The sequence below is a fragment of the Bidens hawaiensis genome, unplaced genomic scaffold, assembly GCF_021521415.1.
Source record: "Bidens hawaiensis isolate Kalapana, Puna unplaced genomic scaffold, B.hawaiensis_p1.1 tig00022382_1, whole genome shotgun sequence".
NCBI lineage: Eukaryota > Viridiplantae > Streptophyta > Magnoliopsida > Asterales > Asteraceae > Bidens > Bidens hawaiensis.
The window spans coordinates 113653-128756 of NW_027493491.1; the positions used below are offsets into that span (position 1 = coordinate 113653).

The window sequence follows — 15104 nt, forward strand, 5'->3', positions numbered from 1 at the left end:
CTCTCTCCTATTAATTATACATTAAACATACATATTTTTTAACTCATGATTTTTTTTTTTGAAAAATAAACTTCATTCACTACAAACGACAAGCAAGTCCATTCTATAGATTTAAATCTAAACCTATTTCAAATAAAAAAAATACGAACAAGATTTAATCTTGGACACCACCTCGAAAGCTTTGGCATCTTTGCCCTGAAAAATCTTCTCATTTCTTGCATTCCACATACTCCATAAGGTCGTAACCACTATACAATGAGCCACCCTTTTGTTGAGTTTCGGTTTCTTTAAACCTTTCGCTAACACAAGAATATCCCGAACTTCAAACACAAAAATAGGATCCAAACGGCACTACACGGCAATCCTATCCCATATCTCAGCTGCAAAAATACAACTTGTGAAAATATGATTAGCGGATTCCTGATGCGATGCACAAAACGGACAACTGTCCTCGCTAAGACCCATCCCTCGCTTATTTAAAGCAATTTTAGTAGAAATCCTATCATGCTCCGCTCGCCACGCCAACACATTACACCTGATCGGCATCCACCCATCCCATTTAAACTTAAAAAAGGGTTCATATTGTCGGCTATCAATAATAAGCTTTTTTGCAGCAGAAACCGAGAACATGCCATCTTCAGAACCAGCCCAAATCCATTTATCACATCCAGCGGCCCATTCGTACTCATATATATTGGACAGAAGCCCAAATAACTCATTCAGCTCTATTGATGATTTGGGATCCTGCCGCCAAGCCCATCTCATGACCCGATCATTATTTTGGAGACTCACTCTATTCGCCACGCTGCACCATTTTGAGATTCCAATATAAAAATATTAGGATACATACACCGTAAAGGAAATTTTGAGAGCCATGGGTCACACCAAAATCTAATGTTTACACCATCCCCAGCAAGGCCACGCAAGAAACTACTAAGTTTTTTACCATTACCAATCGAACGCTCCCCGATCTTCACTATCTCTCTCCAACATCCATGAGCCGTCGACCTTAGCGGTAAGAAGGACCAACTTCGAGTTCCACCATGACACGCCGCAATGAGTTTCTTCCAGAAACAATTCCCATCCTTTTTGAACCGCAAACTCCATTTAAGTAGAAGAGCTTTATTAGTATCTTTTAATCGACTTAAACCCAACCCACCAAATTTCCTCGGCCTCGCCACTCTCTCCCAAGCAACCCAATTGATCTTTTTTCTTCACTAGATCTTCCCCATAAAAAACGTCTCATAATACCTTCTAACTTTTCAATCACCGTCGAAGGAGCTTTGAAGCGAGAAATAATAAATGGGAAGATTTTCTAAAACCGATCTTATAAGAGTTACTCTTCCTCTAATAGATAAAAGTCTAGACTTCCACGAGGCGAGCCTCTTCTCCACCACACTAATATGAATTATATCGTTTTTATATATATAAAAGCATTTACAGATATATAAATCATTGTTGCCCTTAAAACTTACTCGAGTTCATTGTTAAAAACACGTGAATTTTTAACTAAACCCGACCCGCTAATTTTTCCCTGTCCATATATTGTTAATCAAAACCATATCGATTCTCTTTTACTGCACATTCTTCGACTAATCGAAAGCTTTTTTCCACTAATGATAGGTTCATTTTGTTCTGATTGTACTGGTTATATTCTCATAATACGATTCTACTTTAGTTTTTACCATTTTTTTACTGTATCATCTAATGTTATATCGAAAAAAATATTAAGAGATTTATAATTTATTTTTAAGTTTGTGAATTATAGTTGCAATTTAACTTTGTACTTATTTAATGTAATATTCAACTTCGTTTATCATTCTTTTAAGTTATTCAACTCGTGTAGAACATGTGTACCTAACCTAGTACCGTATATACACTTGATGAAATCCTTTAGGTAACCCATTTTCATGATTTTCTTTTTTGAAAAAAAACCAAAAATAAAAATACTTAAAACAGTAGTTTGTTATATTGGTTTGCCATCATTTTCTTTTTGAACAATCTAAATACACGGTTAGCAAGAATTTAGCGATTATAAAAATAATTTAATAACTTACTTTTAACCCTAAAACACAAAAGCAGCACACAAGATCCAACGGCCCAGAATAACCGAGAATAGAGATCGTAAGGGTGAAATAAGGAAAGGCTGTCAACGGCAGGTGACTCTATCTTTTGTTCTGGTGATCTGAATGATTCCCCTCTTTTCTTTCTCCATATAATATAATATAATATACATACTCTCTTCCTACCTTCACTTTGTTTTCATTTTCAAATCTTCAATCAACATCTCTAAAGACTAGCCTTCCGTCATCCTCAGCTCTAATTTCAATACCGGTACCTAACTTTACTTTCAATCTATTGTTATTAGCGCTTGAAGATCTGAATCTATTCTGATATTTAGAATACCTGTTTACTCGTTTTTTAAATAGAATTCATGTGTTTTGCTTTCTAGTAGTAGATGCATACGGATAGGTGTTAGGATTGGTTGATCTGATTGTTAGTTAGTTAGTTAGTTATACAGATCTGACTTAGTTTTTGATGTAATACGTAACCAGATCTGTCGATTTGCTGTTGTGATTACTCTGATCTGTGATCTGATTGTTAAATCGATAACTGATGTGCGGTTAGTGAAGTTTTTACTTGTTTTAACTGTGAATTAACGTCATGGATCGTGGAAATCAAAATTCTAACTATTGATTTGTACCGGTGAAGCTAAAGTTAGTTGAATATATTTTGTCTGTTACTTTTTGTTTACTTTAGCAGTTGTGTGAATCTGAAATCTGATATTGTCTTATGCACGTTTCATTTACAGGTAATATAAAATGGCCGATACCGAGGATATTCAGCCCCTTGTTTGCGACAATGGAACTGGAATGGTTAAGGTCTGTATATTATTATTATTATACAGTTTTGATTTCTAACTATATTAATTTTCGTGTTGTTAATATTATATGTTAATTTATTTGGTTTGTTGATTAAATATACAGGCTGGATTTGCTGGAGATGATGCACCAAGGGCAGTCTTTCCGAGTATTGTTGGTAGACCAAGACACACTGGAGTCATGGTAGGTATGGGCCAAAAGGATGCTTATGTTGGTGATGAAGCACAGTCGAAGAGAGGTATCCTTACCTTGAAGTACCCTATTGAACACGGTATTGTCAGCAACTGGGATGACATGGAAAAGATTTGGCATCACACTTTCTACAATGAGCTTCGTGTTGCACCAGAAGAGCACCCTGTTCTTCTCACGGAAGCACCTTTGAACCCTAAGGCCAACAGGGAGAAGATGACTCAGATCATGTTTGAAACGTTTAATGTTCCTGCCATGTATGTCGCCATTCAGGCCGTGCTTTCTCTTTATGCCAGTGGTCGTACAACCGGTCAGTTCACTTTCATTATTTGATGATTTTTTCCATTATTAACATATGATAAAAGATTAAATCGTATATTTTTGTCATGTAGGTATTGTGCTGGATTCTGGAGATGGTGTGTCACATACGGTTCCAATCTATGAAGGTTATGCACTTCCTCATGCTATCCTTCGTCTTGATCTTGCGGGTCGTGATCTAACTGACTCGTTAATGAAAATCTTGACCGAAAGAGGTTACATGTTCACCACCACTGCTGAACGGGAAATTGTCCGTGACATGAAGGAAAAGCTTGCATATGTTGCACTTGACTATGAACAAGAGCTTGAAACTGCAAAGAGCAGCTCATCCGTTGAAAAGAACTATGAATTGCCTGATGGACAAGTGATCACAATCGGTGCCGAGCGATTCCGTTGCCCTGAAGTTCTGTTCCAACCGTCTTTGATTGGTATGGAAGCTGCTGGTATTCATGAGACCACCTACAACTCCATCATGAAGTGTGATGTTGATATCAGGAAGGATCTGTACGGTAACATTGTTCTCAGTGGTGGTTCCACCATGTTCCCTGGTATTGCCGACAGGATGAGCAAGGAGATCACTGCCCTTGCTCCTAGCAGCATGAAGATCAAGGTTGTTGCACCACCTGAGAGAAAATACAGTGTCTGGATCGGTGGATCTATCCTTGCGTCTCTCAGCACCTTCCAACAGGTATATTATTCATTCATATACCATCATTTTAAGTTGTGAATTTAATATATTAACTAACTCGGTCTTTGGTTTTGTATAATTAGATGTGGATCTCCAAGGGTGAATATGACGAGTCTGGCCCGTCGATTGTTCACAGGAAGTGCTTCTAAGTATGGATTTTGTTGGTTTTGAAGGTTGGAGTTTATTTGGTTTTTGGTTTTCTATTGCCCTTTTATTTTTCGTGTTATGTTTCATGTGAACTAAGTAAGAGTGGCAGAAGGGGGATAGACGTAAACACACCATGTTCATCTCTAATTCATCTCTCTGCTTCATTGTTGCTGCTAGATAAGTTTGTAGTGGAGAGTGGTTGTGAAGTCTTTTTATCTTGAATTCAAACTGTCTGTTTGTTGGCAATAGTTATGTCAATGTCTACTGTATCAGAAGTTATGTTAGACTCAGTTTGTGGTCATTTTATTATCTTTTATAAGGATTCTATTTATTGTTTATGCTGTCTAGAATTGATTTGCTTTTATCATACATAATATTATGTAAGCTTCTATTGATCACCTTGAATGAAGTTTGTTGTTACAGAACAAACATCGACATGTTCTGATGTAATTTGGCTACTCCATTTCCCCCCTTTTTTGACACTTCTGACACATACTGCTGTTGTTAAACTTGCCATCTCAGGTCATTGGTCCATGGTGTTCACCCAATCAGTGCTTCTAGTTTGCCACTAATGAAAAATGTTCTTGAAAAACACCTTCCATGGTCTTCCAAGGAAGTTGTGGTGGACATCAGGTTTTGGTTGTATAACTTTACGCACAAACAGTTTTTGAACACGAATCCTGTAGTTTGCGCGAGTTGTTTTGTGCATGTGTGGTCACCACATTATTTTCTTCTTTCTCCGGGTTGAGCTGATGGATCAAGATGGTGCAGTCTTGGAAGATTGTAGCTGAGTTGCGAATTGTGAAATCGTCACTGTGTTGTATATGGCATGATTTGAAGTAGTATAAAGGGTGTCTTGATTGCCCAAATCTCATAGTTCTCTATAACAGATTGGTGATTGCTGTCGGTTCGTAGGGCTACAAGTTGGTGTGCATCAGGACCGGCTGTGTTTTCTATGGTTTTGTTACTTGCCATGATACCGTCCCCCAAGTATTCCTGCAACATGATTAAGATATATATATTTACTAGCTTTTGAACCCGTGTATTACACGGAAATTTGAAATAAAGATACAAAATTGAAGGGAAAAACAAATTAAATACATATTACAAACAACCAGTTTACAGTCTTAAATTTACAAATTTGAGAAAATTTCTTTATATACAACATTCGTAGTTTTATCACAAGTATTCCCTTTATCATCCAATATCAAAAGTTTAAGACCACGTCTGCTGGTTACCCTGGATAACGCAACATATAATTGTCCATGGGAAAAAACAGGACATCAGAATAACAAACCAACCCTGGAAAGAGATTGCTCTTGGCTCTTGTTAATCGTCATAGCAAAGCATACAGAAAGCGGAAACTGAGATTGCCCTTGGCTCTTGTTAAAAAAGATGACCAAGCCATATGTGCTGTTTGTTTTTTAAGAGGTAAAATGTCTGCAGTCTGCGGACCACATCTGCAGACATCTGTAGCAGAAGAGGTGGACCAAACCTCTGTAGTCTGCAAAAAGAAGACTGTTTGTTTTTTAACACGTCTGCAAACTGTTAAAATTAACATAAATTTAAATAAACCGAATTTTAAACATAAAAAAGGTCTTCAAACGACTTAAACTTTATGCAAATATAATGTAACAAGATCTTCATTAAACCTAAACTTTCTACAAACTTTTTTAAACAAAAAACTAATGATAATTGGACAATTATACAAACTAATAATTGAACAAAAACTAATAATAATTCAACAAATCAAATTCTACAAATCAATTTCTTTAAAAAAACTAATAAAAATTCAACAATAATTGAAAAATAACTCTCGAGCTCTCGTAAGTCAAAACGAGCCAAGCTCAAGCTCGTTTACACAAAATAAACCTAAACTGATATACACGACATCAATAATCACTCGACGAACATCAATTAAACCTGATTTCAACAAATTCCGATCTTATAAACTTTCAATAGTATAATCCAATACACAAATTCAAACCGATTACATCACAAATTATACAAATATAGGTTAAGTACACAAATCAACAAAACAATAATACCCCGACTGGAGTTGTAGATGTGTGGCAATGGGCGGCGGAGACGGCGGACCTGCGGCAGTCGAAGGGCGGTGGAGATATGGGGTGGTCGGAGAGAGGGCGGCGGAGGGAGGGGAGGGGCGATGGAGGTGTAGGGTGGCTGGATAGGGGATAGCGGCAGCAGGGGTGTGGCGGCGGAAGTGTGGAGTGGCTGGAAAGGGGGCGGCGGAGGTGTGGGGTGACCGGAAAGGGGGCGGCGGAGGTGTGGGGTGGCCGGAAAGGAGGCGATGTTGGAGAAGAGAGGAGAGGGGTGGAGGAGTTGCTAGGGTTGGTGGAAGGGTTTGATAAGAAGATGTGGGAAGATGTTAGAAGCTGATGGTCCAAGTCTTCTCCAAGAAGAGGGCGTGCAGACGTTTTTTAATGAAATGTCTTCCGGAAAACAAACAGTCTTCAGACCATAACATCTGCGCATGGTCTGCGCGGTGCAGACATAAGAGGCCAGGAAGATCTTCAGAGAAAAAACAAACACTACCAGTAATATACATATATGTATGTATGTATGTAAACTGTATTTAATTACGAAATTTTAAAATTTGATAAGTAATGTTTGAAATGTGAAAAATCAGCTTCCATGATATTAATACACAATTTTGGGAAGTTGTTTCAATATTATATTGGTATTTAGATATTTTGGAAAGTTGTTTCATATAGGAATAAATTTTAAAATTATAAATTATAATATTCAAAATTTAATGTGCTATTATAGGAATGATTATAGAAATCAATACTATGTGTAAATTTTGAATGTAAATTGATACGGTTTCAATTTTAGTACAAAAAGGACTATATATTGTAAAATCCCTTAAATTTTGGGATAAATTTATAAGTTAATAGGTTAATTGAACTTAAAAATCAACTTTTATTATGTTTGAATTTATCTAGAGATTTTATTTGTTTTTGTTTTTTTGTTTTTGTTGTATGTAAAGTGTCATTTTATATGGTTTAATAGATATTATTATTTATACCTAATTTCATTATTTTCTGCTAACTTTTTTTTCGCTATAAAATTCTCAAGCTCAAATGGAAAAAACAGAAAAAACCGAAACGAAACCGAAACCAAACCGTTTCAAAATATCCAAAAACCGAAAGTTTTGGTTTTAGGCCAAAACCGCACCATACACACCCTAATTAAAACTGTTGAAACTGTTTAAATCATTTACACACGTATTAAAGACTCATAATATGAAGAGAGACGAAATGACTACTGAGGATCATGCTATGACGTGGAATCCTAACACCTTGGTATTTGTTGTTTTGACGATATGTCCCATAATTATTAATTTAAATTCTCGAATAAACAATGCTATCTCTAGAAGAGTATAACTATACCTTATTCGTATTTATCATTCACAAAACAGTAATTCACCCGAATATTATTAAAGAGTTGTGTTTATATTGTTTTCTTTATATGTAAAGTGTCATTTTATATAGTTTAATAGATATAAGTATATTCAACAATTTCGATTAATTTAAATATTAGCATAGGTATTCACATTTTCAATTTAACATGCTAACTGGAAAATAAACTTTCTTTTGTTGCAATTTTATAGTAATGCTCAAAATTTAACATGCTAACTGCAATTCTATAATAACATAGTGAATAGATAAACATAATGCTCAACATAAACCAACTGGTTATTTGGTTAGGTAATTAACATAAACCTCTTACCTGCAGATCTTTAATGGCTTGCTGAGTAGAAATTTCTTTGTTTTGGCGGGCCCGCTTAAGGAAACCGAGGCAGAGGACTCCCTGAAATTTCCCAAATTCAGCAGCACTTAGGTCTACATTCAGGTCCAGTACCTACATGAAAACGTGTGTTAGCAAAGAAACAGATATCACTAAAAGAAACAAATTAATTACACGAATTATGACCTTCCCTGTTATCATTGAGTACATGTTGAGCACATCAATCACAGTTGACTCAAAATGATTTGTGACATCATAGCTCTGTTCAACATAAAAGAGGATTAAAAAACGATAAAACAATTTGTTGGTTAATAGTAAAAACTCACTGTGGATATAAAGCAATTATCCAAAGACGGCTCGTTAACTGGTTCATATCTATCATATATATCATAAAAGATTTCATCAACGGGACCCAAAAGATCAAGCCCGGGCTTTAATTCAATTTCATGTTGATCGGTTTCTGCCTATGTAGATACAAATGCAATAAACTTCCCTTTTGTAGCAACATTGTGAGAGTATGAACAACAAAACAGGTAACTGCAGAATGTAAATCATTATGGTTAATATTATCTAGTTTAAAAAGCCGTTATTATTATTATTATTATTATTATTATTATCTACCATATAAAACTGCATGAACCATATTTTAATCATTGCCTTTCAAATAAAATAAGTGTATATAAATATTAAGCACTATATGCTGAATGCATCAAAAGTTTAAGTACATGTAAATTTCACTTACAAAATTTTGTAGAATGGTTAAGTCTAGTATGCAGAATGCATCAAAAGGTTAAGTACATCTAATCATCGGGCTGTACAGAATGGTTAAGTCTAGTGGAGGTGCTTGAATATGCATCTGAGGTGTCCACACCATACGGGCTGATGATGCTTTTTGAAGAATAGTATCCTTCGTCTTCACCACTCCTGCAGTTAACAATAATAAGATAATCAACTCTTTATTTTTTGTTTAAAAATCAGATGATAGGAAGTTTATAATCACATAATTAGTTGTTTAAAGAAAGAAATTGTGAGGTAATATACATTTTCATTTATCTTCGTCAATTCCTTGCCTATTATCCATATTTAATTATCTTAGATCCTAAGTAACTGAAGCTCATAATTGTATTTGATTATCAAGGCTTCAAATTGCAAAATTCATATTTAAAACGAATCTGGCCCATAACCTATTGTTAAAGAACTAAAAAACTACTTTTTGATGAATTATAATATACTATGATATTATTCTTGACAAAGGTTGCATAATACCATCAAACTATCAAGTATTAATATATAGTCAAGCGGCGATAGTTAGTAGTTGTGTAAGAAAAAAAAGAAAAATAAAAAAGGCCCAATAAATATTATTCTCCTAGAATTGCTCTCAACACATATCAGAAGAATGGGTGAATATGAGATTGACACGTAAACATTATGATTTTTTTTTATTTAGAAGTTTTAGATTAGAAGAAAAATCCAGTAACAAATACAATATTCAGATTTAGGTATGTTTGCATGTTTAGCTTCGGCAGCCTCTGGGTAGTCTTTTATATATTTTCACAAGACTATAATAATTTCACAAAATAACCGCGGTAGATAACTAATTTAGATACGGGCGCTGCTAAACGTATCCCTCCTATTCATTTTTACTAAACATGCCTCTTTCCTCAAGTTTTACATTAATACGATTCATACCTTTTTGTTATTTCTTTTGTCAATTTGTTATCTTTTATTATCATTATTGTTTTAAAAAAACATTTGTTTATATTTTTTTTTCTATTTATCTTTTTATGTATATTAAAACATCTTTCTAAAACAAAAACATTTTTTTTCTTATTTAGAAAAACTTTTTTTTTCTTATTTATAAAAAGTTGTTTTTCTTGTTTTTAAAATATGCTTTTTTTACACTTGTTTTAATCTTTTTGGAGAGTGTTCAAAAAACTAAAAATTTAAGATATTAGAGATAGTTTACATTCTTAATAAAAAATCATTTTTTTTCTTAAATAAAGAGTTAAATAACATACAACTTGATAAACAAATTTGCCTCTTTTCCCAAATAACATTAATCTAATGTACCCAAACCTAAAAAAAATTCAAATTGTTTTAAATACGTTTTATAAAATAAAAAAAAAACAACTACCTTAGAGAAAGTATCCAAAACCTTTTAATACATATAAAAAATAAATAAACTTTTAATAAGATTTTAAAGAAATAAAATAATAAAATCAATAATAAAAATATATAAAAAGATTGTAAAACAAAAATAAAAACTTAATCGTTTGTTATTTGATATTTTGAGAGAATTATAAAATAAACTAAGAGAGACTGATATGTTAATTACACATGTTAAGGGAAATGAAAGTTTATAAAGAGGGGGGGAGGGGGTATGGTTAGCAAGAGAGAGGAGTACGTTTACCCTAACCATTTAGATAATGCGTACTTTCTTGAAAGTTTAAACAAAAGACCATGTGTCTCTAATAATAATATATTTTATATTTAAGATATATATAATTTATTAAAATTTACCATCTGTAATAATAGTGATTTTTAAGTTTGAAATATATATAATCGAATAATTTTTTATTATTTTGTCAAGAATAATTCATCAAACTTAACAAAGCAATCTCTGTTTTTTTTCTTTATATATATTTATTTATTTATAAACATTTTCAACCAATAACACAAAGATGGATATATAAATTTTTTTGTAAGAAGGTAAGACCGTCCGCATCAGTTCAGAGTAATTTTCTCTACAAACAGCCTAGTTAATGTGTCACATCAACTTTTCATTTATTTTTTCCACAAACACTTTTATCTCCCCCACAAACCACCATCATTTACCATCCATAATAAAGGATCTTCAAGGATGGATGACCTCCACCTCAACCTCTACAACACTTGTCTTTTCCATCATTCTCACACATCTCCTCCACGTAAGCTATGGATGACACTGATGCGAAATGTCTAAGGAGGGCACAATAAGGATGGCCTAAAAATAGGAAACACAAAAAATAATAATAATAATAAAAATGTACCCAACCAGTGACAAAATAAATAAATGCTCAAATTTTATAATTAACAAACAATTTAACAACTAGGTCCCACCTCTTATGGTAAAAGGTAAAAGTGTTGGTGTTATATAAGGTGTTGTTTGTTTTTTCAGAGGTAAAATGTTTGCAGTCTGCGGACTATATATGTAGGCATCTGTAGCAGAAGAGGTGGACCAAACCTTTATAGTCTGCAAGAAGAAAACTGTTTTTTAACGTCTGCATACTGCTAATATAAACTGACATTTTCAAATAAGTTGAAATTTAAATTAAAAAGTTCTTCATTGAAATTTAAATAATAGTTAAACAACACTGAAATAATATTCATAAAACCACAATAACATTTTTTTTAAATCATTTGTTCTGTAGTTTGGATTAACTGCTCAACAATTTTATCTCGTAATCGCGTCATATATTCCCGATCTCTTAGCTATCTTTAATCTTAGATTAAAAACTAGGTTATTGACCCGTGTACAACACATGTTTAAACATAAAAATTATCAATAGAGTACGTATATAATTCAAACGAAAACATATTTTTTAATTCCATAACAATATAAGTGTTTTCTTTTTCTTTGCATTCTAAACAAAAATTTTATGATTAAAAACGAACCAAAAATGGTGGAATGTTTCGTCAAAAGGGTTCATGTTCATATAGGCATTATAAATGAAAGAACATTTTTAAATGCAAAATATAGAATACCTATATCAAAATATAAACCAATTTCAAGTGTTATTAAGCACAATAAAGAAGTAAATTTTTAAGTTTACCAAAAGGAAAAAGGAAAGTTAAATTGAAAAAAGTACACATACAAATAGATTCTTCATCGAGACGAATAGATACTTCTACAATTTTGATCTTTCATCTCTTTGGAACATGAGAAGTTCAAAAAGCAAAAACAATTTCTTTCATTTATTTTCCAATAGCTAATCCAAGCTTTAGCCAATAGTTACTAATTGAAAACACTTTTGATCTAATAATTAGTTAATACTAAAACATTTTCTCTTCACCAAGCTTTAACCAATAGTATAATGAGGTCTGGACTATTTTAACATAAAATTAGTTACAATTTACAAGTGTACGCCCCTCTTTCGAGTGGTAATATTATACAATAAGCGACCCAACAATCTACTACTACATGTGTCGACAACATTCAGGCTAGACATATCATTCACCATTAAATAAGAAGGGGAAATAGCTCACACCCTAGAATCATTACACCTATAATCATTGCACCAAGAAGAGGGCGCGCAGACGTTTTTAATAAAACATCTTAGAAAAAAACAAATAGTCTGCAGAGAGCAATGGGCAATGTTTGCGCGTGGTCTGCACGATGCAGACAAAAGAGGTTAGGAAGATCTTTTGTGAAAAAACAAATACCCTCTTAATGTCAACTATACCACTAATCATATTAATATAAGACCTTATGTCCAGCCTTTAAGCCTAGCTGTTAAGCAAGAAAATGTTCATGTTTTAATACTCTCTTTAAGGGATTCCTCTTTCCATCTGCAAATAAAATTAATATAATCATTAACACTGAAAAACATATTATAATAAAAATCAAAATGTATATATACAACAATGTGTCTAAATTGGGCAAAATGAAATGATTCTTCCCATCCATACTCATAAAAGCTTGTGACAAGATCATGAAATAAAAAAAAAAACAGAAATAGATAATAAGACAAAAATGATACTTCTCATATCTATATTAGAACCCACAGAATGACAAAAATGACTACAAGTTTCTTACATCTAATAGTATACACATTCAATTAATAAAATAGATCTTCATGTCTTTAATAATTATATGCAACTATCATCTCCAGTTCTCCTTTAACATCATACAAAAAACTTATATTTACCAATAGAAAAAATTACAATTTTTGTCCTTTTGAATATCCAAAATTATGGACTGGGTCCTTTTCAAAAATTAGTTTCACTCTTTATTCTTTATATACATTTTTGCTGCGGTTTTAGTCCTTTACACTAACGATCATTTAAGAACTCAGTTAAATTTTGGCTTGTGCCAAACATATAAGGGCATAAAGGTAATTTCCACTCCTTAAATAAAATACTCTTAATTTTTAAAAACAAAATAAATTAAAGTTCAAATATCACATTCACCGACAAACACAGTCATCGCCACCAAACCTCAAATTTCCTAATAGCAATGCTGCTCGTCTACCGTCCGATCCCATCGCAACCGCCGTAGCTACTACTGTTATTGCTGCCACTGAATTGTTCATAATCTCCACCATCGCCTCCCCCATGATATATATCCGATACCAGTCGCTCGTAATCCGAATAATAAGATGATATTTTATTACGATTTGGTTTCAGTATCGATTAATTCAAACGGAGTCGGTATTGGTAACCGTGCGATTCCGGCATTTGTGGTGGGGAAGAAGGATACGGCTATGTTGAAGACGATTATAAGAGTGGACGATGATGATTTGAAAGAGAGGAGTTCGACGGTGAAGGTTGAGATGAATGCGAACTTGAAGGTGAAAAATCAGAAATTATGAGAGAAATAAAAATATCACGTGAGGGTTGTTTGCAACAAAGTTAAGGTGCTGGATCAGAGTGGAAAATCAATTCTTTAATGGTAGTGAAAGACGTGGTGGTGCTGGTGGATTTTTGATCTTGTAGATATGGAGGCAATAAAATAAACTATACGTTATACAATCAGTCCTTTAAAGGTAAAATGACTAAAATACCCTTATGTGCAATGCATATGAGGAGACTTAACAGAAAAACTTAACATTCGTTAACGTAAAGGACTAAAACCGTGACAAAAATGTATATAAAGGATAAAGAGTGAAACTAATTTTCGAAAAGGACCCAGTCCATAATTTTGGATATTCAAAAGGACAAAAATTGTATCGTTCTACATTTCAGGCAAACACCTGTACTTTTACTGGTGTAGTTTGATGTAACTGTTGATATCTGAATTTAATAAAAGTTGATACTTATTTGTTTTACATTGACAGTTTCGGGTTGTTAAAGCATAAATTAGGAATAGATGTATTATTAATATAGATTTTTGAATTATAAAAGATCCCTTGTTTTGGTAAATGGCGTAAATGATGGTTATTTACATTTCATTAAGATTAATTAGCGGAAATTATGAAACTTTGCTATTTTGTTAAATGTCGACAATTAAAAGATATCTAAAAATTCTATAATAATTTCAAATTTGAATTCGTTAAGGAAAAAAATTTCAAATTTTGAAAATCTAGAACCAAATGCACAACATCTTTTTAGTTAATGTTTGATTTTTTACCAAAATTTCAAAATGTTAATCCTAAAGGTGTTGAAATTTCAGTTATGGTATTACAAGTAAATTAAAATTCATGATTGTTTCAAAATCATGGTTCCAATTAATGTTTGATATTTGACGAATTTTGAAATTGCTAATTCCGTGTTGGATCTCACCAAACAAATGCACATAATTATGGAATAAGGAATACCAAATTCACCAGTATGAAACAACTCAAATGCTTGTTCGAACAGAGGTGTTGCGCAACTCATCATCGAATCATCTTTGTCATCCATATCATCTTAAATAAAAAAGTAAAGGCTTTAAAAACAAAAAGAATGGTAAAATTTGAATTAGGTTTTACCTTTTTCTGCTCCAAATCAATAACCTTATTAAGTTGACACGAAATTGATTAACTCGTCTTCATAATCATTGTCATCTTCATCTTCTTCATCAAAGGCTACATGGATAATTTTCATATTCTTCATTATGCTATAATTGCATATAATTATTTTTGGATACGGCCTAAAAACTGACAGTTGTAAAACCGAAAAAATTTTCTAGTATAAGATTTTCATATGATATATTATGAAAACGTGTATCAGATATTTACCAATGAACCAAAAACATGAAACAAAACTGAAACCGATGAACACCTAAATCATAATTGATCATTAATGTTAGTATACAAACAATAATTATATAAGTAATACTACCTTGTCAAGCAGGTCTAACGATTGCAAATTGATGTCATTGTTGCAGAAAAAGAACCTGTTCGTTAAAATTAGGGATTATTAAACGGTCG

General features: G+C 32.8%; 1 protein-coding gene across 1 annotated transcript; it reads left to right on the plus strand.

Annotated features, from left to right (window-relative positions):
- Nucleotides 1–2259: 2259 nt before the first annotated feature.
- Nucleotides 2260–4562, plus strand: LOC143565508 (actin-7-like). The gene is made up of 5 exons (XM_077052467.1): nucleotides 2260–2334; nucleotides 2813–2882; nucleotides 2988–3381; nucleotides 3464–4077; nucleotides 4161–4562. The coding sequence occupies exons 2-5, from the start codon at nucleotides 2823–2825 to the stop codon at nucleotides 4224–4226; spliced, it is 1134 nt and encodes a 377-aa protein (XP_076908582.1). The 5' UTR covers nucleotides 2260–2334; nucleotides 2813–2822; the 3' UTR covers nucleotides 4227–4562.
- The last annotated feature ends 10542 nt before the right edge of the window (nucleotides 4563–15104 follow it).

Excerpts from the sequence above, each read along its gene's own strand:
- LOC143565508 (XM_077052467.1), top strand. The coding sequence starts at position 2,823 with ATGGCCGATACCGAGGATATTCAGCCCCTTGTTTGCGACAATGGAACT. Across the intron at positions 2,883-2,987 it reads ATGGAACTGGAATGGTTAAG|GCTGGATTTGCTGGAGATGA; the intron begins GTCTGTATATTA and ends TTAAATATACAG. Across the intron at positions 3,382-3,463 it reads TGCCAGTGGTCGTACAACCG|GTATTGTGCTGGATTCTGGA; the intron begins GTCAGTTCACTT and ends TTTGTCATGTAG.